At 41.4% G+C, this 26,747-nt stretch overlaps 1 protein-coding gene across 1 annotated transcript; it reads right to left on the bottom strand.

Moving 5' to 3' along the window:
• Positions 1 to 1,709: 1,709 nt before the first annotated feature.
• On the bottom strand, positions 1,710 to 25,386 carry LOC307139078 (protein rapunzel-like). Its single transcript, XM_079837883.1, has 4 exons — positions 25,058 to 25,386; positions 10,761 to 11,489; positions 7,344 to 7,379; positions 1,710 to 5,079 (listed from the first exon to the last, which is right to left on the bottom strand). The coding sequence occupies exons 2-4, from the start codon at positions 11,442 to 11,444 to the stop codon at positions 5,011 to 5,013; spliced, it is 789 nt and encodes a 262-aa protein (XP_079694009.1). The 5' UTR covers positions 11,445 to 11,489; positions 25,058 to 25,386; the 3' UTR covers positions 1,710 to 5,010.
• Between the last annotated feature and the right edge of the window lie 1,361 nt (positions 25,387 to 26,747).

Raw genomic sequence — 26,747 nt, 5'->3', positions numbered from 1 at the left:
CACACACACACACACACACACACACACACACACACACACACACACACACACACACACACACACACACACACACACACACACACACACACACACACACACATATAAAGTAGTCTCTTAATCTCACCAGGGCTGCATTTATTTGATCAAAAATATAGCAAATTCAGTAATACTGTGAAATATTTTTACAATTTAAATAAGGGGAGCTGCTAGCAATTTTGGGCCCTATGAAAGAATATGAATTTGGGCCGCACAAAAACATACAAGCCAATCTAGCTATTTTTGTCTGCAATTGAATAATTCTGACCTATTACTTTTGCTGTTGTTTTTGACCACTAGGTATCATTTAGTCAGAGACCTACCATGGCTGTAGCTAGCAGATGATTTATTATGCAAATGTAAATATAATAGAAAAATACAGTACAGTAATCAAATAGGCTATTCATAAAAAATGCAATTTTCTTAAACTTTGATTAAACATAAACAGAGTGCAATATGCAAAACACTGCAAAAGTAACTTTTAACAATCCATTAGACGCAACATAAATTAGGAAATAGTCTTTTTTTTTTTTGCCGGAAATGCAGAAATAAGCTGTAATGTTGTTTTATTTGTAACTCTTTGGTAGATTTACATTTCTATTACATTACTAGTACTATTACTATTAATAAAACCAATCTCTGGGGGCCCCAGAAGTGTGTGGTTCCTAAATTCCTAAAAAAAAAAAAATCAGGATTCTTTGATGAATACAAAGTTCAAAAGAACAACATTTTTTATAAATATAAGGCAAGGCAAGGCAAGGCAAGTTTATTTGTATAGCACATTTCATACACAGTGGCAATTCAAAGTGCTTTACACAGAAATGAAATAAAAATATTACAGTTATAATAGGAATTTAAAGAAATAAAAAATAAAGAAAATATTGAAAGATAAAAATAAAGAGTATAATTAAAAATAAAAATAAAAACAGGGTTAAATTTAAGCATATAAATTAAAATGCAAGCAGTTCGGACAAAGCACGTACAGTGGCACAGCTCATTCAGTAAATGCACAGCTAAACAGATGTGTTTTGAGTCTGGATTTGAAAGTGGCTACTGTTGGAGCACATCTGATCTGTTCAGGAAGCTGGTTCCAGCTACGGCTGGCATAATAGCTAAAAGCAGACTCTCCTTGCTTTGAGTGAACCCTTGGTATTTCTAATTGACTTGATCCTGATGATCTGAGTGATCCTGATGATATAACTATTTTTGTAATATTTATTAATTTCATAAATGTGTTTACTGCCTTTTGTTTTTCTCAATTGAATGTGCCTTTGCTAAATCAAAGTATTAATTTCTCTTTTTTTGTCCTTTTTTATCTTTAACTTTTGAATGGCAGTGTATCATGATTCCCACAAAATAAATAAGCATTTAAAATGGTTTTTAACATTGATAATATTAAGAAATGATCTTAGAATGATTTCTGAAAGATCATAATGACACCGTCACTGAATACTGAATGGCTGCTGAAAATTCAGCTTTGCATCACAGGAATAAATTACATTTTAAAATATATTACAACTGAATCCAGCTAATAGTAATAATATTTCACAGTAATACTGTTTGTACTGTATTTTTTTGTTCAAATAAATGCAGCCTTGTTGAGCATAAGAGGCTTCTTTCAAAAACATTAAAAAGCCTTAAGTGTCTGTAAGTCAAAACAACTTGGAATATTTCCTTGTATCTTTATTGAAAAATTTAACAATATTGTACAGCGTTACAAGTGCAACAGCATTCCAAAGACTGAATAACAAGAAAATTTATTTTAATAATGATTAGGAAGGTAGTAACATGTTCCAATACTTGAGACATTGAAAAAGTATAGGGGCATTTATATACAGGTGCTGGTCATATAATTAGAATAACATCAAAAAGTTGATTTATTTCACTAATTCCACTCAAAAAGTGAAACTTGTATATTATATTCATTCATTACACACAGACTGATATATTTTAAAATTCTTATTTCTTTTAATTTGGATGATTATAACTGACAACTAAGGAAAATCCCAAATTCAGTATCTCAGAAAATTAGATTATTACTTAAGACCAATACAAAGAAAGGATTTTTAGAAATCTTGGCCAACTGAGAAGTATGAACATGAAAAGTATGAACATGTCCAGCACTCAATACTTAGTTGGGGCTCCTTTTGCCTGAATTACTGCAGCAATGCGGCGTGGCCTGGAGTCGATCAGTCTGTGGTAGGGGTGTAACGATTCGTTTTAACAACGATTCGATTCGTATCACGATTTGAGGTTGTCGATACGATTCAAGGACGATTTTGGTTCATTTAGAACGATACGATCCGAAACGATTCAGTGACCTGAAATCGATTCAGTAACTTTTTAGCCAAAAATTGTGTGACTGAAATAAATATCTGGATACTGGTCAGTGCAGGTGAAGTTTCCTAGATTCCTGTTGTTTCTTGTAAGGGAATCAGGTATCAATTAATTATGGATATAAACAAACAAGTAAACAACAATTAATGGCAAATGCATTCAAATTTTATTTGAATAAAGTGCAACCAACAGTTTAGGTTGAATTAACAGGAAGTTAACCTTTTCTGCTCTCATTTTCAATATTCAATACATTTTCAATAAAAGCACAGTAAGTGCAACCAACATTTCAACAGTAGGTTAACCTGCTACTTCTGCTTTTGTTATCCAACATAATAATATTACAATATTAATATCAAAAATAAAGTGCAACTAACTTCTCTTCAGGTTTAATTAATAGTAGGTGTACCTGTTACTTTTGCTGTTGTTTTTCAACATTAAAATAATACAAATACAATATTAATATCAAAAATAAAGTGCAACCAACATTTCTTCAGTTTGAATAAACTGGCTGAACCTGCTACTACTCTCAGTTTAATAAACAAACAATATTTAACAAAAGATAAAATGTAACCAACTACTCTTCAATGACTCTACATATTTCTTTTTCAAAAATATCAACATGATCTGACCGCAGAACACTTCTCTGTGCGTTCACTATGTCGCCAGCTGTACTAAAACTCGCTCTGCTGGCACACTGGTCCCAGGAATGCACAGGTAACATTTAGCAAGGGTTGAAAGTACAGGTAACACGTTACTAACTTAGCTCTTTCTCCTGGTGGCTTGATAATTTCTCGCTGGTTGGCTTCTCCTCTGCCATACGCCATGCTGTTTTGTTTTCTTAGCGCTGCTGCTGGTGCGTGCGTTGCGATGATGTCACAGATTGGCAGACTGAATCGAGTAACGTTTAACGCCTTTATCATTAAAAGTGCTAAGAAAAAACATCCATTTAAAGTCTGACGTGCTTAAATCCAATGCGTTATTTCCTATGATCGATACAATCGATTGATTACCTTTTAAAACGATGTTAGATCGATATATGTCGTCCGGAAGGCCAACTTGCCGAGCACAGATCGATGTAGTTAGATCGTAGGAAAATAAATCGATACATCGATGTAGTAGATGAATCGTTACACCCCTAGTCTGTGGCACTGCTCAGGTGTTATGAGAGCCCAGGTTGCTCTGATAGTGGCCTTCAGCTCTTCTGCATTGTTGGGTCTGGCATATCGCATCTTCCTCTTCACAATACCCCATAGATTTTCTATGGGGTTAAGGTCAGGCAAATTTGCTGGCCAATTAAGAACAGGGATACCATTGTAAGGATCGGTTTTGCTGATAAGACAAAAGCTGAGATCTAACCCCCAGATCTCACAGAAAGACTGTGGGACACCACCCTGCTCAAACTTTCTCCCCCCTCCCCATTTTGCCCTTCCATTGCCCTGTTTCAAGTCACAGAATGCAGATATTCCACAGGTTGATGTAACTTGTTAATCTATTGTTTTATCCCTTTCATGTTTGGTGTCCTTTCAAATGTGCGATTGGTAAAATGGTCTCAGTTTCACTGCAGTCACTGGTAGTATTAGAAAGAGTGAAAACTAATGAGAATTCTGTTCTCCCTTTTGAGTGGTCTCTTCAAAGATATCTGATCCTCTCCCCCAAAACCAGGTGTTTGTGTTTATTTATAACCCTTTTGTTCTGGCCGATAGTATATAAGGAAGGGTAACATAGCTGCCATTTGGGAAACTGCAGCCAGAACTCCCATGTGGTGCTGTGTGAGTGTCTTTGAGACACTTACACACACTGTGTGTACTGTGTCAGACATGATGACTCTTTGAAATTATTTTCATATTACTTTGCGATTGTGTTTATGTTTTTACGCTGATCAGTTGTGTACCATGGATTCTTGTTTAATTATTTTCTTGTCTGGCCAAAATAAATGTTAATCTTGATTTATCTTGTATTATTCTGAAATCATTATTCTAGTATGGATCAATGTAGACTCCTTTATTACCGCAAAATCTTGTGTTATGATAGATCAAACCGAGGACGGCACTACTGAAGCATTTAAGCGAAGAATACGCGATAATCTGATTTCTGATTAGAGTGAATTATTTTTATCACATTGTGTTAAAGGGGCTATATGCAACTTTTTCCCCAAAATAAACGTAACAATAGCCTTTTTTATTTGACCATTTATGACTAAAACATCTCCTGATGAGCATACTGACACCTTGTCTGCTCACAGTGGGTGCACCTATAAGCCTGTATCCTATTTTTCCTATTTTCTGGCGGGTCGTTTTTTCCCGCGCTGTCTGCGGATGTGACGTCACCACCGCTGCGAGAGCGAGCAGAAAATAAGAGCAGTTCTGTTTTTTGGCCACAGGTGTCAGTCGCGAGTTTAAATTTCAGAAAAACGCATATAGCCCCTTTAAACTGAGGCAAGGCATGAAGAAAATGTGATCATGTGATTAAAAAAAAACAAAAACAAGAAGCAGATTATAGGAAATGAGATGGCATCACTGCGTAACCGTCAGCATGACCTGCACTCATCTGGAGGATAATGCTCCAGGTCGATGAAGTCCATTACAGGAAAAGGCAAAGCACAAAGGCGATAAAGAGCGTTGGTTGTGCAGAAAGGCATCATCTCCAACACTTGCAACTCGTCAGCACCTCTTTGACTCTTTGTCTTTTACCAGCCCCGTCGATTCCCTGTGCAAATGCAAAAGACAAAACTGAACTCCTTGCATTTGGAAACAAAGATGAAATTCTCAAGGTGAAGGCATACCTTGAAGCTAGGGGTCAAACAACTAAAGATCAAGTCAGGAATCTGGGTTTCAGTAGTCATGTCAAAGCAATAACTAAATCAGCTTACTATCATCTCAAAAGTGATGTTTCATTAAAGGGGTGGTAAACCACGTTTTCACTTTTCTAACTTTAGCTAGTGTGTAATGTTGCTGTTTGAGCATAAACAACATCTGCAAAGTTACAACGTTCAAAGTTTAAAGCAAAGGGAGATATTTGCTTTTAAAGAAATCTATTTCTAAGGACTACAGCAAACGGTCAGTAGGGGCTACAGACATTCCTCCAGCGTCTCTGACATCACCAGCCCCAATATTTACATAAACCCCTCCTCCGAGAATATTAAATAAGGGCGGCGAGGCCATTTTGTATCGCCGCGGGGAAGCGTTGTTGTGGTATAGATAGTTAGTAGGCTGGAGTGTTGTTGCCGCAATGCAGACGAAACGCTGTTATTTTCATCCGGATTGCAGGTCCACTTTGTTCAGCCTTTCTAGGGACGGGGGTGCGTTGCAGTGCGTTTAACATACAACATGTTATATGCATGTGTGTATGAGACAGAGGGGAACAGGTCGCATTTGCAGCAGATATATGCTGCCCATCATAAATCAAAGCACGAGACAGACAGGGGTCGGAGGAGAAGACCAGAAAATGTGACATAATGGACAATATTCGTCTGTATTTGCAATACACGAGCCGCGGTTCAGCTACGCGAGACAAACACTGCCAGTGTTAATGCACAACAGGCGCGCGCGGCTCCTGCTGCACATTTCACGGAGGAAAGCTTCCACAATCTTCGCGAGTTCAATGAAGGATTCGCACAACGGCTTGTCCTGAAAGATGGATTTTACGGGCCACAACCTGTAAGTATGATTTATTTTTTGTCGATGTGTTTTCCTGTAATAGTTCGTATTATTAATTGTACGTTGTAGCAAGGAAGTAAACAGATGACAACGCTGTTTGGCTCTGCAAACCAGTTTGTTAAATGCTCATTCATACTTAACGTTATCCGACAAACACCTAACGTTACAAACTTTTTTTAAAATCTCAACAGCGAACTTGGCCTTAGTGTAAATTATTCTTTGATTAGAGCTTTTATGTATTGTTTATCTAAAGGCATGCTAAACATGGTTCTGTTTGATTTGGCTACTATAGTAAAGCCAATGTTTAGTGTTCCTTTTGGGTTAATAGTTTCTTGCGACAGATATTTGGCTATAATCGTTCTAAAAATACAAAAGTAACAGTGCCATTCAGTAGCGGTCACTATAGATCTGCAGTCTTTACTCTTGAGGAATAAACAGGTTCTGCTCGATCATCTTCACTAAAATTGTCTGGGTCTGATTCGGGCTCAAATTGGTATGGTTTTATTGACGCCATTGTTTCTAATACTACCAAAGCACAGTCTACCGGTAAAGGTAAGGGGCGCGACGTTTCCGACAAACGTGCACTAGGCGGTTAGCGAAACACAACACACTGGGCCAGCTAACCAATCTGAGTCCATTGCATATTTTTGAGGGACTGGCTTCATACAACCCGGAAACCATCAGACCGTTTTTACAAGGAGGGACAGAGCAGTGTAGAATAAAGGTAAAATATATGAAAAATAATGCAATTTTTTTAAAACGAAGCATGAACACATGTTACAGTGCACCCCACAAACACAATCAAGCCTTCGAAAGAATGTGTTTTACCACCCCTTTAACAAATTTCGGGAGGAGCACGTGCAGATAATTAAGCCTAATTAAACACAAGTGAAGCATGTTCAGATAATTAAAACCTAATTAAACACGAGGGGAGCATATTAAGCTAATCAATTTAATCAACGATAGAAGGTGGGTATATATAACAGCACTTGTTCTTTCGAAAGGATTCAATTGCAGAGGATAGACTGAGAAACACATACAATCGTCATTCAATCCATGTTCACAAAGTTGTGAATAATATGAGAGACTTAGCTACTGAACACATTTTGAAAATACTCATTTTCGATATTTGAATTTTCATTCATAAGGTAAATTCATAAGGTGAATTCATTGTTAACTGGGTTCAATTGATTATTTCAGGGAAAAAAAACTGAAAGAGAAAATAGTGAAACCAAGAAGGGACCAAATGAAAGGTTAATTTCATTGTTTTATAAAAACTATTTTATTTTTTTCATTTTTGGTGATTATACTTACCTTTTGAGTCCCTTGAGCACTATTGTGTCTTGAAACCTGTAAGGGAAGTAAGAGAGAACAGAGTTAAAGGGATGGTTCACCCTAAAATGAAAATTAGCCCATGATTTACTCACCCTCAAGTCATCCTAGGTGTATATGACATTCTTCTTTCAGATGAATAAAATCGGAGTTATACTAAAAAAGTCCTGGCTTATCCAAGCGTTATTATAGCAGTAATAGTTGCTCTGTTTTTGAAGTCCATAAAACATGCGTCTGTCTGTCAAATAACGTGCCCCTGGGGTCTTCTGAAGCGAATCGATGCGTTTGTGTAAGAAAAATATCCATATTTAAAACTTTATAAAGTAAAGTTTCGGCCGACCGCCTTCCGTGTTCAATTTATGGAAAAAGTGTTGAAAGTTCCCCTGCCGATCGAAAGACCAGAGATGGGACCAAGTCACACATGTGCAAGTCTCAAGTAAGTCTCAAGTCTGAACCTTCAAGTCTCAAGTAAGTCCCAAGTATTTTTTTCTTGGGCAAGTCAAGTCACCTTATTATTGTAATTTTACCCGCAGAATCTGATCTTAATAAAGTGAAAAGACAATGCTAAAAGACAAATGGCATGCTTTAAACTATAATTCACTCCCAGAAACACTTTTAAATATGCCATGAATTCCCAAACATGCTAGAAACACATTAAATCTTGCAACACGTGGCTACGTGCTAATGTATGTGATTTACGCCATTAAACAGGAAGTTGTTGTAACTCAGGTATACAATGTCTGATCTGCCTCAAACTTCACATGTTTGATAATAGTCCTGAACTGAAGACATCTACATGGCAATATTCACTTATAGTCAAAGCACCACCTGCTGGCAGAAGGAAGTGTGGCACATTGAAGTGAGTTTGCCATATTTATCCTATATTTACCCACTTAAATGCACTATTCCCACTATTCACTGTTTTCCTGAGGCCACCGGGTGGCGGTGCATGTGCGAGGGCCCTTTCATCACTGCTGGCAGCTTTAATTGCAATTATAATGCTTGGATTAGCCTGGACTTTTGTAATATAACTCTGATTGTGTTCGTCTGAAAGAAGAATGTCATATACACCTAGGATGACTTGAGGGTGAGTAAATCATGGTCTAATTTTCATTTTTGGGTGAACTATCCCTTTAAGGATACCAGAAAGAATTGAATTGGTGGTTAAAGAATTTTTCATTTTATTTGTTTGGGAAATATACATTGAGCGAATTTAGCCTTCTTATTTAACTGGTCCATATACGCAGACTTTGTGTCTGTACCAAATTGAGTGAAGTTTTACACTTGCACTTTAATTTATGTTTCAATTTAACCCTGTTTTTACTTTTTGTTTTAATTATGCATTTACTGAATGAGCACTGTGCGTTGTCCAAACTACTTGCACTTTAATTTATGTTTCAATTTTACCCCGTTTTTATTTTTTGTTTTAATTATACTTTTTATTTATTTATTTTTATTTTGTTATGGCTGTCTGGGTGGAAGAGGTTGAGAGACGGGAGAGTGATAAATCGAACTCCCTCCGGCGCTAAGACGATCCGTTTAGATCTGCTCTGACGGATAGATTTGTATAGCCTTGGTGGTAAGAGGAAGGACCGTGTAGATGGGGAAATGTTTAAATGCACCGTTACCTGACAAATATTTTTTCAGTACTCCCTCCGGTGCGAGGAAGACCCGTTTAGATCTGCTCTGACGGGTAAAACATCTAGAGAACGGCCTCAAGTTAGGCCAAGAAGATTTGTCTATAAGGGTACTGTTTAAACGCACAGTTACCTGACAAATTTTTTTAAAGGGGGGGTGAAATGCTGTTTCATGCATACTGATCTTTTTGCACTGTTAAAGACTTGGATTCCCATGCTAAACATGGACACAGTTTCAAAAGCTAAGGTGGACGTTTGATTGGAGTATTTCAATTCTACCGGAAGAGCGCGCGCGCGCGCGCGCGCGAGAGAGAGAGAGCGCGTGAAAGCAATAGGCTACGCCCATCAAAGCGCTGGCTCGTAGCCAAATAACCCCGCGTTAAGGCAAAAGTGGATGGAATTTGCTTTTCCGGATTTTCAAATCGCCTAATACTGAAGGATGGAGCGGTCCCAACGATAAAGGTCCCAAAGTTGGAACCGCAGGCAGTGAGTAAGACTGCTTCAAATGTCTGTTTTTGCCTATGCCCATCAAGTAGCCCAAACATGATCACGTATTGATCAATGGAGCATGCGATGTATAGTGTGTACATTTGTTTAGCTGGCCACTATATGTGTATGTTTGTGTATTGTAAAAGCACTCCAAACAACAATACACAAAGAATGGGGAAATATGTTGAACTAAATAAGCGCGCTTCTTCATTCAAATGCGCTACTATTCCATGTCTTTCTATGTAACGTTAAAACACTAGCCTGACGCGCAAAACCAGTCCGCTTACTACAAATCGTGTCTACACAAACCACGCGTAAACACACACACACACACACACACACACACACACACACACACACACACACACACACACACACACACACACACACGATATAATTAAAGTATAAATGTGTAAATAACACAAGCCGCTAAGCATATTATAGTTAGTGTAACTTATACCACATAGAGATGTCCTGCTCTAGTCGTTTTTGCTGCTGCTCATGTTCAACTTCAGCCTCTGGGTCTGATTCCGGATCATAGATGTATGGCTGTATCTGATTAAAAGCCATTTTTTATGTTGAATAAAGTTTTTTCCCGCTTTTAGGGATGACGCAGCTTTCAGACGCACTCAACAGCGGCGCGCGCTCGACATTCTTTAGCTCCGCCCACACGATACGCCCCCAGCCGCACGGCTTTTTTCGGAAAGACTCGGAACAGCGCATCTTCCTTTTATAATTATAATAAAAATAAAGACTTTTCGGAGATATGCAGGATGCAATGCTACTCTATAGGTACTCAAGATTGACATGAGACTGACTGAAACTGAGTGTTTCCCCCCCCCCTTTAAAGTAAACCTGACTCTCCATTTTCTTCCACTCCAGATAGGGGACTTTTTATTTAATTTTTTTTTACTATTTTTATTTTTTTGTTAAGGCTGTCTGGGTGGAAGAGGTTGAGAGACAGGAGCGCGATAAATCGAAATCCCTCCGGCGCGAGGACGATCCGTTTAGATCTGCTCTGACGGATAGATCTGTAGAGATAGCCCTGGTGGTTCAGTCCAGGAAGATTTGTCTGTAACGGTAATGTTTAAATGCACAGTTACCTGACAAATATTTTTTAAGTAAACCTGACTCTCCATTTCCTTCCACTCCAGATAGGGGTTATACTATATGTATATATATTTTTATTTTATTCACTTACGAATATTTTAATTTCATTTCGAGCACTTTGAATTGCCACTGTGTATGAAATGTGCTATACAAATAAACTTGCCTTGCCCTGCCTTGCCTCTTGCATTGCCTCTTGCATTTTCTCCTGCACGTTCTTCATTTTCTTTTCCCACTCCTTGTTCCGAGATTCCAAGTCGTCCCCTATGATGCCGTAGTAAGCCATCATAGAGATGAACCCGATGCAGAAGAGGTAGGCAAGTCGCGTGCAGAGGTTTTCCATGACGTGCTGGTCACCCTGCGAATGCTTCATGTACACCTCCAGGATGGGCTTGCTGAAGATTTTGCGCTTCCCGATCACGCCTTCGTAAAGCGTGTTCATGTTCTGGTCTTCGTTGTCATTCATGTAGCTCTCGACGAAATCTTTCCTCTTGCGTTTCAGGTCCTCCGGGTTGGCGTCCACGATCTCCATGAATTTGCGGAACTGATTTAAAATGTTTGCTTCCACATCGTGGTACTGTCTGTCCAACGTCTCCTTCTCGATTTGCAGCAGGGCCTGACGGTTCTGCTGCGAAATTTCATCCAGGGCTCGGTTCACGCTGTCAAACTCCTGTTTGAGTTTCTGAATGTCTTCATCGTCCACATGGTGCAGCACCACCCGGATGAGAGAGCCGGCCACGCCGAAGATGGGATTGACCACCGCTGCTGCAGACGAGATGGCGGCCACACATTTTAGAACCTTCACAAGGCCCCTCTTCAGCTTCTCTGGGTCGTCGAAGATCTCAGCCATTGTGTCTGGAGGAAGACGGTATTAAGCTCTTATCTTATAGTTCACCTGAAGAAGGAAACAGATCACAATCTCAGAGATAAACAAATTATTTTAAAAACACTTATTTCCAAGGAATATTCCGGGTTCAGTTTAGGTTAAAGTCAATCAGCATTTGTGGCAGAAAAATCCTCTTTTTTTTACGCTTTTAAATGGAGGTCAATTAAATGGAGGTCAATTAAAGCAGAAATATAAAGCTTTTAATATTATTTTAAAATCTCCTACATTCATTATGTTATAGTGTGCACATTATTTGAGCTGTAAAGCTGTTGGAATTAAATTTTTTATTTTTTTCCAGGGGTTACATTTTTATGGCAACCAAGTTGTAAAATTGGATATAACGGTCAAATCGATTAATAGTCAGCCGCAAATATGGCTTGTCAGGACTTACAGCAATCAGTTAGAACATTATCAGATGTTTCACGCAGCATGTTATTGTGTATGCTGGTCAGTTTTTGTAAATATTACATTTCACACCTTCCCAGCTAATGGAATGTTTTCAGAACTTTAGCTAACATTCTTGCAAAGTTCTATCAAAGTTATGAACGTTCTTCCATTAACGTTAATAGAATGTTCGTTCGAAGTTATCTAGACTTTAATAATGTTCTCAAAACATAAGCACAAAAACATTATTCATCGCTCATGGAACTCTTCTCCTGAAACATTTTAGATGGATGTTCATAGTTTTTTAAATGTTACTACTTCAGAGAACATTCAAAAGTAACATTCACATTTTTTTTTGCAAAATGTTAATATGGAATGTTTCCTTAACATTTGTAAAATGTTCATAGAATACATTTTTGTTAGCTGGGCTACTGTTATTAAAGCAAATAAACATTGAAACATCAAAAAGTTAGCAATGAGTACATTATGGCTCATTGAATAAAATGAATTTTCACAGGAATATTAAATGCCATAATTCTACAAAAGCAAAACAATGTGGCCCTAAAATATATACAAGTTAATTTTTTGTGAAGCACTTTCAGAGGGCAACAGGCCAACACAGTAAAATGTAAAACTTCATCTCACAAAATTTGGGGAAACAAATTTGGGATGGACCTGTGAAAATGTTGGTTTGGCAAGAATAAAATCTGAGCTTTGCTATAAATGCAAGACAAAGCATTAATTCTAAAGGTCCAATAAATGTTTGTTTCACTTTATGGCTCATTAAAGATTATGACTTTTCAAAAGAATAACGACATAATGGCATTACTTTGGAGAAACATAAACAAAAATATGAAATATTAAATATTTGAGGTGACAATGTTGGCATGGTAAGTAAATGTCTGACCAACAGTACTAAAAGGGATAGTTCAACCAAAAATGAAAATTGTCATCATTGTCATCATAGCCCCACTACAGCCATACTTCTGTACAATTATGCCATAATATTCTTTTGAAAAGTCATTTAATTTGACATCAAAAAACTATTTGTGGTTATGTCACTGTTTAATTGCTTAAAGCAATAGTTCACCCAAAACTGGTCATCATTTGCTCACCCTCAAGTTGTTCCAAATCTGTATGAGTTTTTCTTCTGCTGAACACAAAAGAAGATATTTTGAAAAAATCTTGGCAATTAAAAAGTTGACGGTAGCCATTGACTTCCATAGTATTTTTCCCCCTCCTATGGAAGTCAACAGAAGAAAGTGTTCAACAGAAGAAAGAAACTCATAGAGGTTTGGAACAACTTGAGGGTGTGTAAATGATGACCATGTTTACTCAGTTGAACAACCATCCTCAAACACGGAACTTTAACATTTACACTTGCTGGATTTACAAGTGTATGTGACAGAATTTGGTATTAGTCAGGGTTCTTGCAGACATTTTAAGACCATAAAGACTGAAATTTAAGACCTACACGACGCATTACCAAAAATATTCAAATCAAAGAAATTCTGGAAAAAAAATCCTTTTATTACAGTGAATTCAGTCATTGAAAAAGTATTAATTTAATTTACAGGCCCAAAATGAAAATAGGCTAAAACAAACTTGCCCTCAAATAGAAAAGATTACAAAAATATGAAACATTACAAAACAGCATATTAATAGCCTAATAGAGATTGAACAGGCCACTCCAACCTATGCTGCACGATTTGGGGAATATTGGTCAATGTCGATAAAGCATTAGTTGTTGGAGATTTTAACATACACGTAGATAACACAAATGATGCGTTAGGGGCTGCGTTTACAGATCTATTAAATTCCTTTGGGGTCAAGCAAAACATCACTGGTCCCACTCATCGTCTTAATCACACACTAGATTTAATTATATCACATGGAACCAACCCAACCGATATAGATATTATACCGGAAAGTGATGATGTCACTGACCATTACATGGTAACTTGCATACTGCGTACTGCTGAAATCTGTCATGTTGCGCCACATTATCGACCAGGCAGAACAATCCTTCCAACCACTATAGATAGATTCTCAAATAGCTTACCTGATCTGTCTCAGCTGCTAAGTGAACCCAAACAAACAGATGAACTAGAGGAAATGACTAGAAGTATGAGCACCATTTTCTCTAGTACATTAGAAATTGTGGCACCAATTAGATTAAAAAAGGTTAAAGAGAAAACTAAAGCACTATGGTACAACAGTGCTACACATGTTATCAAGAGAGAAACTCGTAACTTAGAGCGTAAATGGAAACAAACTAATTTAGAGGTCTTTAGAATCGCGTGGAAAGATAGTATGTCACGTTATAAAAAGGCCCTAAAAGCAGCCAGGGCTGAGCATCTCCGCAAACTAATAGAAAATAACCAAAATAATCCAAGGTTTTTATTTAACACTGTGGCTAGACTAACAAATAAACAAGCATCGCCTGAACAAAATATTCCGTTACAGTTTAGTAGTAATGATTTTATGAATTTCTTCACTGAGAAAATAGAAAGCATCAGAAACAAAGTTGTAAATGTACAATCTTTAATGATGTCTTATGATTTAACCGCAATTATCGCCCCTCAAGAACTACTACACCGCTTTACAACTATAGGACAGGAAGAGCTAAATAAACTTATCATTGCATCTAAACTAACAACATGTTTATTAGATCCAATACCCACTAAACTACTGAAAGAGTTGTTACCTGTAGTGGAAGAGCATCTTCTCAATATTATTAACTCGTCTTTATCTTTAGGTCATGTTCCAAGAATATTCAAGTTGGCAGTCATAAAACCTCTCATTAAGAAGCCACAATTAGATCATAATAACCTAGCAAATTACAGACCAATTTCAAATCTTCCATTCATGTCTAAAATACTAGAAAAAGTTGTGTCCGTTCAATTGTGCTCTTTCTTGCAAGAAAATGATATCTATGAAAAATTTCAATCAGGATTCAGGCCGCATCACAGCACAGAAACCGCGCTCGTTAAAATCACAAATGATTTACTTCTAGCTTCTGACCAAGGCTGTATCTCAATACTAGTTCTACTCGATCTTAGTGCTGCGTTCGATACTATAGATCATAAAATACTATTAGATCGACTTCAAAATTACATTGGTGTTCAGGGACAGGCATTAAACTGGTTTGGATCGTATTTATCAGACCGCTACCACGTCAACAGGGCGTTTGTCCCCATTTGTCTGTCTAAATGGGGAAAAATCAAAGATAACGTCAGTAGACTATGGGGTGCCGCAAGGATCCGTGCTAGGCCCTCTGCTATTCTCAATATATATGCTGCCACTTGGTAATATTATAAGAAAACATGGAATTAATTTCCACTGTTATGCTGATGACACTCAATTATATATTTCATCACGACCAGATGAAAACGCTAAATTATCTAAACTGACAGCATGTGTTGATGATATTAAACACTGGATGACGTGTAATTTTCTGCTATTAAATTCAGATAAAACGGAGGTATTACTTATTGGTCCAAAAAACTGCCCACAAAACCAACTTTAACTTGGAAGGATGTCCTGTCACTTTATCCACTACAGTAAAAGACCTGGGTGTTATATTAGACCGCAACTTGTCTTTCGAAAATCATATTTCATATGTTACAAGAACGGCCACCTTTTTTTTTCCACCTTAGAAACATTGCTAAGCTACGTAACATGCTATCTATTTCTGATGCAGAAAAGTTAGTTCATGCATTCATGACCTCGAGACTAGATTACTGTAATGCATTATTAGCTGGTTGTCCTGCATCATCAATAAACAAGCTACAGTTAGTCCAAAACGCAGCTGCTAGAGTTCTTACTAGGTCAAGAAAATATGATCATATAACACCAATTTTATCATCTCTACACTGGTTACCTATTAAGTTCCGTATCAATTACAAAGTATTGCTACTGACCTATAAAGCCCTAAATGGTTTAGCTCCAGTGTATTTAACGGATCTTCTATCGCCCTACAATCCATCGCGCTCTTTAAGATCACTAAACTCGAGGCTTCTGGTCATTCCTAGGATATCTAAGTCCACTAAAGGAGGGAGGGCATTTTCTCATTTAGCTCCTAAACTCTGGAATAGTCTTCCTGATATTGTTCGAGGTTCAGACTCGCTGTCCCAGTTTAAAACTAGATTAAAGACGCATCTCTTTAGCCAAGCATTCACATTATAAATACGTTTTATACTACAGTTAAATCGGATCAAAAGCATTAGTATTCAGAACAGCAGCTATGCTAATTATTTCCCATCTGCTTCTCTGTTGTTATCTCGGGACACTAGTCCCGAGGTAACTAATTCGTCAGCTCCAGTTTGTATCCAGCCTCTCATGGAGACTTCAGATGCCCCAACACCTGTGATGAGACGACTCGACGCCTGTGAAGAGACGGCTCAACGCCAGCGTTGTTATGGCCTAAAATAATACATGATTGATTAACTTATTCTAACATTTTTCTTTAACATTCTCTTTCTAACATTTTTCAATGTACATTTATGAAATGCACTTTCTGTGAAGCTGCTTTGAAACAATGTGTATTGTGAAAAGCGCTATACAAATAAATTTGAATTGAATTGAATATATCTATTTTATTGTGATTATTCTGGTTAAAATGCAAACATTTTTTTGTTTTGTTTTTTACAAATGAAAAGTGTGTGTTTATAACATTTGTATATATTAATGTTTATATATTAATATGAGTAATAATTATTATATTTGATAAATACACATATTTAACAACATAAGAAATATTACTATTACAGTAACCTTTTCATTATTTAAAAAATAAAAATAGAGTATTTAATAATAATATTTATATTTTACAGAAAACTTATTTTATCATTAGAAAAGTCTAAATATGTATTATTTAAAAACAAATATGAAATTCTGTGCTTTTTATCTGTGATATCAATTTCTTAAAATCTATGTATTTAATATGAAATATGAGCCTCTTATGTATCAACTGTGGGGAAAAAACTGTAAATTGAAGAAAAACATGGTTCTCTTTCAGTCGGTCACGTTCGATGTACGTCGGAACTGACCGACGAATTGGGATCTGTTTTCAGAGACCAATCTACTTTGAGTGTACAGAAACGAGCCAATGAACGTTGGCATGCGGTTCACGCATTCCACGCACCGCCCCGCGTTGCGGGTATAAATACGGTAAATAAGTGGAAGTACCACATATTGCTTTAAACATTACGTTTTTGTATGTTCCTACAAAGAGTGTTTTTGCTAAACGAGTCAGAGAGGTCCTACCTGCTTTCCGGTGTCCAGTGTCGGTGTGACGGTGCCTTGCAGCGGTGGTCGCGTGCAGAGAAAAAAACAAACAGCTGTTGTCCCAGCTTGCTGGGCGTTTTTCCTTTGAGTGCTCACAGCGGGCTTGCACCTTTGAACTGCTGTGAGCCGCGGCCACGATCGCTGTCTCACGTGTTTGGGCGTTCAGCACGCTGAGGCGGCTTTCGTGGATGACTCATGTTCGCACTGTGCGAACATGACCATCGTAGTCTTAAGGTCTAGGCTCCAATACCTCAAAAGGGGTGGAGTCCCGTTGCGCATCCCCCGATCTAGTGGTCCTCCTGCTGCAAAGCAGAGGGCTGCTACTTTGGCTGATGCCTTTGGTGGAGACCTGAGGGTCACAGTGAGGGCACCCCCGCCGGGTCACCAGGCTCCTCGGGCTCCTCCCCCCTCCGCTGCGCTGGTAGAGCTTCCGGAAGAGTGTGCTGGTCCTTCCCATGGGGGGCCAGCCGTTACTTTCGGGGCTCCGACTGAGGATGTGTTATCGATATCTGCATCGGGGGACGAGCTAATGGACTCTGGAGATGAGGATTTGGATGCGCTGCCCCCTTCGGGTGTGGCAGCATTGTCCGAGTCTGATCCAGAGCTCACGGCTATGCTTTCCCGGGCCGCCGCGAGTGTCAGGCTCGAGTGGAACCCTCCACCGTGTCCCGAACCCTCGTGGCTGGACGATTGGTATCTCGGAAAGGACCGTGCTGGTTCTCAGCTCCCAGCCCCAGTACCTTTCTTTATGGAAGTGCATCAGGAGCTCACAAAGTCGTGGACGGCGCCCTACAGCGCTCGTGCATGATCGACTGACTCCTCCGTCCTCACTACCCTCGATGATGGCGTGGCTAAGGGTTATGTGGGTGTCCCCCCAGTGGAGCGGTCGGTAGCGATGCAACTGTGTCCTAAGACCGCTTCCAGGGACAGGGCCCCAAACTGCGTTGGCATATCAATTGCCTAGAGTTACTGGCGGTACGTCTTGCCCTGGCCCGGTTCAAGAAACCGCTCCGGGACAAGCACGTACTGGTCCGTTCGGACAGCACTGCGGCCATTGCGTACATCAACCGACAGGGTGGTCTAAGCTCCCGTTGCATTCACATCCCAGGTGCGCTGAACCAGACAGCTGACGAGCTCTCTCGTCAGTCAGTACCTCCGGGCGAATGGCGGCTCCACCCCCGGATTTTCCAGCTGATATGGGACCACTTCGGAGTTGCACAGGTAGACCTGTTCGCTTCTCCGGAGTCGACCCATTGCCAGTGGTACTATTCCCTGACTGGGGGTACCCTAGGCACAGATGCACTGGCGCACAGCTGGCCCCGGGACCTACGCAAGTATGCGTTTCCCCCAGTGAGCCTTCTCAGGGAGGACGAGGAGCAGGTCTTGTTAGTTGTGCCCTACTGGCCCAACCGGACCTGGTTCCCCGAACTCACTCTCCTCGCGACAGCCCCTCCCTGGCCGATCCCCCTGAGGAAGAACCTGCTTCTATGGCACCCGCATCCGGAGGTTCTAGGTGGCCTGCCACAAGCAGTGGTAGACACCATTGCTTCAGCTAGAGCCCCCTCTATGAGGCGCCTCTACTCTCTGAAGTGGAACCTGTTCGTTGAGTGGTGTTCTTCCCGCCGGGAAGACCCCCGGAAGTGTTCGATTAACGTTGTGCTTTCCTTCCTGCAGGATGGCCTGGAGCGAAGGCTGTCTCCCTTCACCCTCAAAGTGTACATCGCAGCAGTAGCGGCGTATCATGATGCAGTAGACGGTAAATCCTTAGCTAAGCACGACTTAATCGTCAGGTTCCTCAGAGGTGCGAGGAGACTGAATCCTCCTCGTTCAAACTCGTTACCCTCTTGGGACTTAGCCCTGGTGCTTAGAGCACTCCAGGGGCCTCCATTTGAGCCTTTGCAGTCTGTTGAGATAAAAATCCTGTTGTATCCATGAAGACAGTTCTCCTGACGGCATTGGCCTCAATCAAGAGGGTAGGGGACCTGCATGCACTTTCGGTCGACGAATCGTGCCTAGAATTCGGGCCGGCCAACTCTCAACTCTCAGACCCCGGCCTGGATACGTGCCCAAGGTTCCCACCACTCCCTTTCGGGACCAGGTGGTGAACCTGCAAGCGCTGCCTTCGGAGGAGGCAGACCCAGCCCTAGCTTTGTTATGTCCCGTCCGCGCTCTTCGCGCTTACGTTGACCGGACTCTGAGCTTCAGAACCTCACAGCAGCTTTTCGTCTGTTACGGAGGCCAGCAGAAGGGAAAGGCTGTCTCCAAGCAGAGGTTGGCCCACTGGATAGTGGATGCCATCGTCTTGGCTTACCAGTCCCAAGACGTGCCTTGCCTGTTTGGGGTGCGAGCGCACTCCACAAGGAGTGTAGCTTCATCCTGGGTGCTGGCTCAAGGCGCCTCGCTGACAGATATATGTAGAGCTGCGGGCTGGGCGACACCTAACACGTTCGCTAGATTTTATAGCCTCCGTGTAGAGCCGGTATCTTCCCGCATCCTCGCCCCCAGTGGCCAGTAGCGCTAAGTACCCGTTCTAGTGTTGGCTTGCAACGCCACTCCCGCCCTCTAGGGCCGGATACGTGCGTCTATTTTGCTGCAGTTGAATTCCCCGGAAATGGCTAACCCTGTGAGCCCCTCCATCACCCCTTCGGTGTCAGACGTTGCGGCCGTGTGTAGGCTGGGTTCCATATGTTGCGGTCCCCTAACGGCTACCCCATATGTGTACTCTCCACGGTATCTGCTACCCCTATGGGCTAGCCCCGTGTCTTTCCCTGGACAGAGCCCGCTCTGTCGTCTCTCCCAGAAAGAACTACAACACACCGAACGAACGTTCTGAGGGCAGCGTAGCCAAGACTCGAGACTCTAGAGTCTATAGCTCCGTGTTGTGGTCTACGGTTCGATACTTTTTTGCTACTGTGTAATAACTTTCTGTGGCCAGCGTTTCTGGAAATGAACGAGGATAACCTTTTTTAGACCTAGCTAAATTAAATTTAAGACCTCGGATGAAAATCTGGCCCTTTTTAAGACCTTAAGGCCTTAAATTTAACATTTTGAATTTTAGACATTTTAAGACCCCACAGGAACCCTGAGTAGTTCAGTAGTTTATGAGAGAAGAGATCTTATGAAACTTGACAGTAGAATTATACCTTGCGAATTGATAGTAGCTATGATGTGCAGCTGCCTTTTTGCCAAGAGTACCGCACATTTGTCCTTCCTGATCCTTCTGATTATCTGAGGTATCATTGTGACCAGAGGGAACGCATACAGAGGGAGTCTGGGCCAAACATGGGCCAGCGCATCCCTGTGTTTGTAGAAATATATTGGGCAATGAGGTTGGATGCATCCTAGGTTGGATGCATCTGTTGAGACCACCTTCCGTCTCGTAATCGAGCCTATGTTCACGCCGGATTGGTACCAGTCGTTCACTAACCAAAGAGCCAGAGCTTTGATACAGCTGTGGTTCACTTTGATGCGTAACCGGCCCGACCGCCACGCCCATGCTGGGACGCGGTCCTTTAAGCAATGCTGGAGGGGGCGCATGTGCAGTAAGCCCAGCTCTAGTACTGCCGATGCTGAGGCCATCTGACCTAACCTCTTCTGAAACATGTGTAAGTGCCAGCTTTGAACGACGCTGCCAGACTCTGAATGGCGTGCGCACGCTCCGACGTAAGCCACGCTTTCATCCGTGTTGAGTCTATACGTGTTCCCAGAAAGGCAATATTCTGGGTCGGAGATAGAGCACTCCTCCATATTGATCCTGAGACCCAAACATTCTAGATGGTTGAGGAGCCAGGATCTGTGGGTCATCAACTGAGTCTCGTTGAGAATGCGCACTCCCTTTAGTCTCGGGGTGCTAGTGCTGCGTCCATGCATTTTGTAAAAATGCGGGGCGCCAGAGATGGCAGGACTGTGTACTGATAAGCCTGCCCCTCGAAGGTGAATCTCAAGAATGGCCTGTGATGGGGCGCTATCTGAATACACAGGATTAGTATTATCTGGGGACCTTGTGTGATTTAGAAATTACTCCCCCACATCTGAATTTTGTGTGGTGCATTCGCACGGGATAATCAAGCCTGTGATTTTACTCGAATTTACTGACTATCTCCCGGATATAATGTCAAGACTTGTAAATGTTTTATCGTTATAGATATAGCTGTATGAAATTATAAACTGTCGTATCGATATCATTTTGATTGTTTTATAGTAATAAAAATAATTTAGTTCAGTTAGAGAACAGACGCTACAATTAAAAACTTAACTTAGCAATATAATAACAATAGGCCTATACAGCGGAAGATTCAGTTTCAAAGCTAAATGTAAAAGCGCCCATTTAAGCGAGTTTGTCATTGTACAGTTCTGTTTTTGTGTTTTTCATTAAGAATAACATTAAACACACCATAAATATGGTAGGTAATTTGCGGGGGAATTTTTACTTTACAAATTACAGACATGGCCAATTCGCACAGGATTAAGATCACAGACATTCTCTGCAATTATTACAAATCACCAGAGGTCCCCAGATAATACTAATCCCGTGCGAATAGGGCTATAGTCAGCATTCTGAACATGCGCTTCATCAGCGCTTTGTTCAGCTGTCTGAGATCTAGGATGGGTCTGAGACCGCCATCCTTATATGGAATGAGGAAGTAGAGGCTGTAGAAGCGTGACTCGCTTGTGGTGCGAGTGCGCTATGTGAAAAATACTTGGGTGCAGGGGTGCAGACTGTAAGTGGGCACATTTCCTACATAGAAAAAGCTCTTTTCGTGTTTTATTTAGGTCTCCGTGGAAACAGCGTCTGTGTACAGGCGAGCGTGTTTTATAACAGGCTCGTTGGCTGTGAAATTGAAGTCTCTAGTCACCTGACTGCATGGGACAGAGAAATGATGTTTCATTAACAAAGTTCGGGAGGAGCAAGTGTTTAAATGATCTATCCAATCATAATGTCATTCAAACCAGCTGTCAGCAGTCAGTAATCAACATGTCTACCCAATCAGCACAAGTGGAGGATCATATAAATACCCAGTCAACTCAACAAAGTTCCTTGACAGGTTTTCAGCATCCCTCCACCACCCCGTCTTCCTCACACTCACCTGGTTACTTCCTAAACCAGACATACGGGGGGAGTACTCTGGGTTCGGGCCAAATACCGAGCTTGGAGCCCTCTCCTCGAACAGCACGCCAAATACGCATACCATTTATTCTATCTGACTTATTTGTAAATGTGAACTCGTGAAATGCGGATTGAGAGAGTGTGGTGGCGGTCCAGCCAACCAGCATTAGTGTGCAGACAAACTTATTTGACAACAGGTTATCTGGCTATCATATTTACATCTACGGCCACCAGAATAAAGGGGGATTGGGAGAACGTAAAGGAAGTTTGTGGGTTTAGGGTGTTTATGTGGCACTGAGTTAACAGTGCTATATGCAGGGGTGCACACTGTATCATGGACACACTGCCTACAGTATAACAGAGAAAAAACTCAAAATTGAGACTAACTGGGGCTCGAGCCGGCATCCCTGTGTGCGAAAGTGCACCGCCTCATACCCCTGTTCCAGCAGCTCTGAGCCTTTATTAGGATCACCGTTAATATAGCGTTATGTGTGCAGCCGTGCGTGCTTCATAACAGGCTAGTTACTGCAGTGTTGAACCTCTTCTAGTCGCCTCATAGAGGGAACTGGGAGAAGTGTAGAGAGTAAAAACAGCCGCGAGGCTTTGCCGCCATTTTAGACAGAGAGCGCGCTATGACGTAAGCAGCGCGCGCGCGCTGTGACGTAAGCCATTCTCTCGACATCTCCAGCAGCCAGAGCTTTGGATGGGTGCGTCGCTTTTGACTGCAGTCCTCTAGCGGAGGGTGGGCAAAATATGGTGACTCAGCTGAAGATGGCGAAGAGGATTCTGAGAGTGCTAACTGAGGGGAGCTCGCTTGCTGTGGAATCGCTCGTCTACTCTGGTATTCTCTGTCTGCAGCGCAACAGTGCGGCACGAGGAGAGAATAGGCAGAGTGTATGACCGGTGAGGGCGGGACATGTGGGGATAAGACCGCTGTGTGCCCGCTGGTGTGCGCCGCCCGCCTCTGGTCGCGGAGCTTCTTCCTGCGCGGTCCAAGAGGGAGAGCGGATGGGGTGGGAACATCGTTGAAGATGGCAAGCCGAGCCCGCAGGGTCGGCAGTGCCATTTCGTCGCACTCCAGGCAGCCGCCCTGGGAGAGTGCAGGTGATGTGACGATCACCGCTCTGCATGGTGCCTCTGCACGAGGCGCAGGTGGGACGAGGCAAAAAAGCTTTTATTGACACCAGGCCTAGAAAACGAGAGCTCTCAGAATATGCGGATCTCTTACATAATAGGACCTAGACGCCGCCTCTACAGAAAAATATGCTTCTGTAGCCCCGCCGACCGACTCGTGAACTAAGGATCGTCCCTGCATAAGCTTCCTTCTGAACACACACTTATGTGAGTAGGCTAAAACATGTTTTTTTATATGTGTTAGTTTTGCATAACATTACAGATCGTTTGAAATCTATTAATTACATAACTTAGCAAGCTGTCACAGGGTGGAGAAGGTGTTATTGAATTGGTTCACTCGTGATCGGACTTGTAACGGGCCAGGCACGAGTGTGTGTGTCTCCACGTCCGCGAGAGTGAGTGAGTGAGTGAGTGAGTGAGTGAGTGTGTGTGTCCGTGCGAGCGAGCGAGCGTGCGTCCGTGCGTGCGTGCGTGTGTGTGTGTGTGTGTGTGTGTGATTTAATCATTGTGTTTGTTTGATATTTTGCGAGTCCTCTGAGCATTTCCCCCAGATGATACCCATATGGACTGAAGCTGAAGCTCATTAAATATGCAAATCTTATCCAATCGTAGCCGTGGGCGTTTACTTCCAAGTGTTCATTGCGGCACGCCCATCAAATCCGAGTGTTTTTCAGAGAGCCTCAAAACCAAGGCAGAAAATAGTCTATTACTTATTCATTATGATGTTTTTGAATGTAAAAACCACACAAACGTCATAGGTTGACCTCAGACGACAGTATAAAAAAATTTAAAAAGCCAGTTCGTCAAATATCAAAGGAAACATCATTATCACTTTCAAGGTAGTAACATACTAACTATTCATGTTAAATTAAAGTAATACTGTTTGTTTGTGCTTTATAACAGAGCCTCAACAGGGTGGGTGGGATTGTTTTGTCCCCAAGAGTTATGCATTCACAAAGCAGTGTTTAACGTTACCACACATCTTAACTATAAAAAAACCCAAACAATTACACTTGCAACAAATACATGTTCAGAATACACATACTTTCTGCTTAAAATGCAAAATAACAAGACCAGTTAAGGATAGTATAAGTTATTTTCAAGCACAAACGTAACAAAACATTTGAAGTAAAAAAAGTAATTTAGTATAATAAAATATTATAAACTTTTTGTTAAATAGTTTTATTTATCATATTTATGTTTTTCTATTTTTTTGTCATGTGTTTTTGTTGATTCATGTTATAATATTGTTTTGAACTGCTTGTTATTTACAACGGTTACTATTAACTGTTTTCATTGTTGTTGGTTTTTTGTTGTTGTTGTTGTTGTTTTTAATTGTATTAAATCCAAACCAAAAATCCTAATAATCAAACTAAATCGTAATAATTATTAATGTTAATAATAATATAGGGAGCCCACAACAACAACAAAAAAACAATATTGTCCCTGTTTTTTTTCAAATAAAAGATAATAACAAATGAGATTTTAGGGATATTTTGACCACTCAAATAGGAAATGTCCATTTCAGAAATCTGGTCACCTTAGTATACTAAATACTGACGTGTGTATTGTTGTATTTTTTTTTTATACCGCTGTAACTTCCTAATTAGACATCTTATAGGCTATACCCTTAATATCTTCATCAATCATAAATTGATCTCACCTGCTGATCAAGGATTGTTCCAGGAGTCCCCGGCGGTGTAGTAAAGCTTGCTCAGCTGGGCAGGTTGCTAGCAATTTTATATAAATATCTAGATTTAGATCAGTGTAGATATCTACAGGAAAAAATCACTCTGAAACTTAATGAAAAAGTTTATAAGAATAACCACAGTATGGTTTCCTTCTTTACTTTACTAAAAAGTTTCAGGATAATACAAAGTACAATAATTCTAAAAAAGAAAGAAAGAAAGAATCAATATCAAACATAACAGCGTGTATGTCTTCACCAGGGGCGCAGCACCGAACTTCTGCGTGCACATTCCTTTATACTGTGCACCTCCTGGGGCGGTTCCGATTCATCAGAAAACAATCCCAAAGCTCATGATTTACACACCCTAAAGTCATCCTATGTGTATATCTTCTTTCAGACGAAAACAAAGATCAGATCAGTGGGTTATTAGCCTGGGAAAACCCAGACAACTTCCGGCAAATTTAGATTTGCTCTGCAAGTAGTCTGGCAAAGACCCCATTCAACAACATTATCCGGCTGCAATACCGGAGGCTGCACTTTCAGGACCGCATTTCTAGGACCGCATTTCTAGGACCCTATTTTTTTGTGACAGCGCCACCTACCGAATCGGAGAACCGCAATCCCAGGAACGCATTTCCAGGACCCTAGTTCCCTTTCGTTCAGTCACTACGACGTACGTTAGTGACTAACGAATGGGGGGTTTCGCTTAGAAGCCAATCATCTTCGAGTATTCAACAGCGCCCAATGGCAGTGCCAATGCCATGGGCATGCGGAATTTGCATGCGTAACTCCGCCCCACCTCGTGGGTATATAAGGAAGTACGCTGGCAACATCGCATTATGTTTCTGCTTTGGAGCCAAGAGGATCTCTTCACTCCTACAAGCCTGAATTCTGAAGTCTTCTCTTCAGTCTTCGAGACCAGCGGTTCTCCAGGGTGTTGGTGTTACGGCGCGTTCCAGCGATCTCATGCTGCCTGCCTGCTGATCTGTGCCGTGATCTGCAACAGCTGTGTGTGTGTTTCCCTGGGCGCTTCGGCACTCTGCAGAGCTTTCCTCTCACAAAAAGAGCTTGCGCGTGGCACGTCTTTTTCAAGACGGTTCGCCCGTGCATTTCCGGGTGCGATCGATCTCCGTTGCTGTCTTTGGGCACATTCACTGCTCGATGTGTTTGGGCTTCAGCACGTTCGGGCAGTGTTTGTGGATGCGTCATGTTCCCACTGCGGGAACGTGACCATCGCGATGTTGCGGTCGAGACTCAGTGATCTCCGTGAGGAGAGAGAGTCCCCTCTGCCACACCCCAATCTACCGTCTCCGAGAGAGGTGGTACTTTGGCTGGTGGCCAGGGTGACCTGAGTGCGGTGCCGTGGTATTAAGAACCCCGACGATCATTCCTCGGGCCACGCCCCCTCTCGCACATTGCTTAAACCCGCGAGTGTTGGACTGAAACAGCGGCCCGTCTCTGACGCCTCGTTCGTTTCGTTCACGCTCCAGATAGCAGTGAGATGTCGATCGCCGCATCCCAAGGTGGGCTGGAGTCCTTTGGGGATGACGATTAGGTTGTGCTCCGCCTCCGGGTATGTCAGCACTGCCTGATCCGACCTAAGTTTGACAGCCATGTTATCTCGGGCAGCCGCGGGTTTCGCGCTGGTGTGGAACTCCGCCCA

The sequence above is a fragment of the Gobio gobio genome (assembly GCF_949357685.1).
Source record: "Gobio gobio genome assembly, chromosome: 15".
Taxonomy (NCBI): Eukaryota; Metazoa; Chordata; class Actinopteri; order Cypriniformes; family Gobionidae; genus Gobio; species Gobio gobio.
Note: the sequence above shows the minus strand (reverse complement) of the source record. Positions and strands in the feature narration are given on the sequence as shown.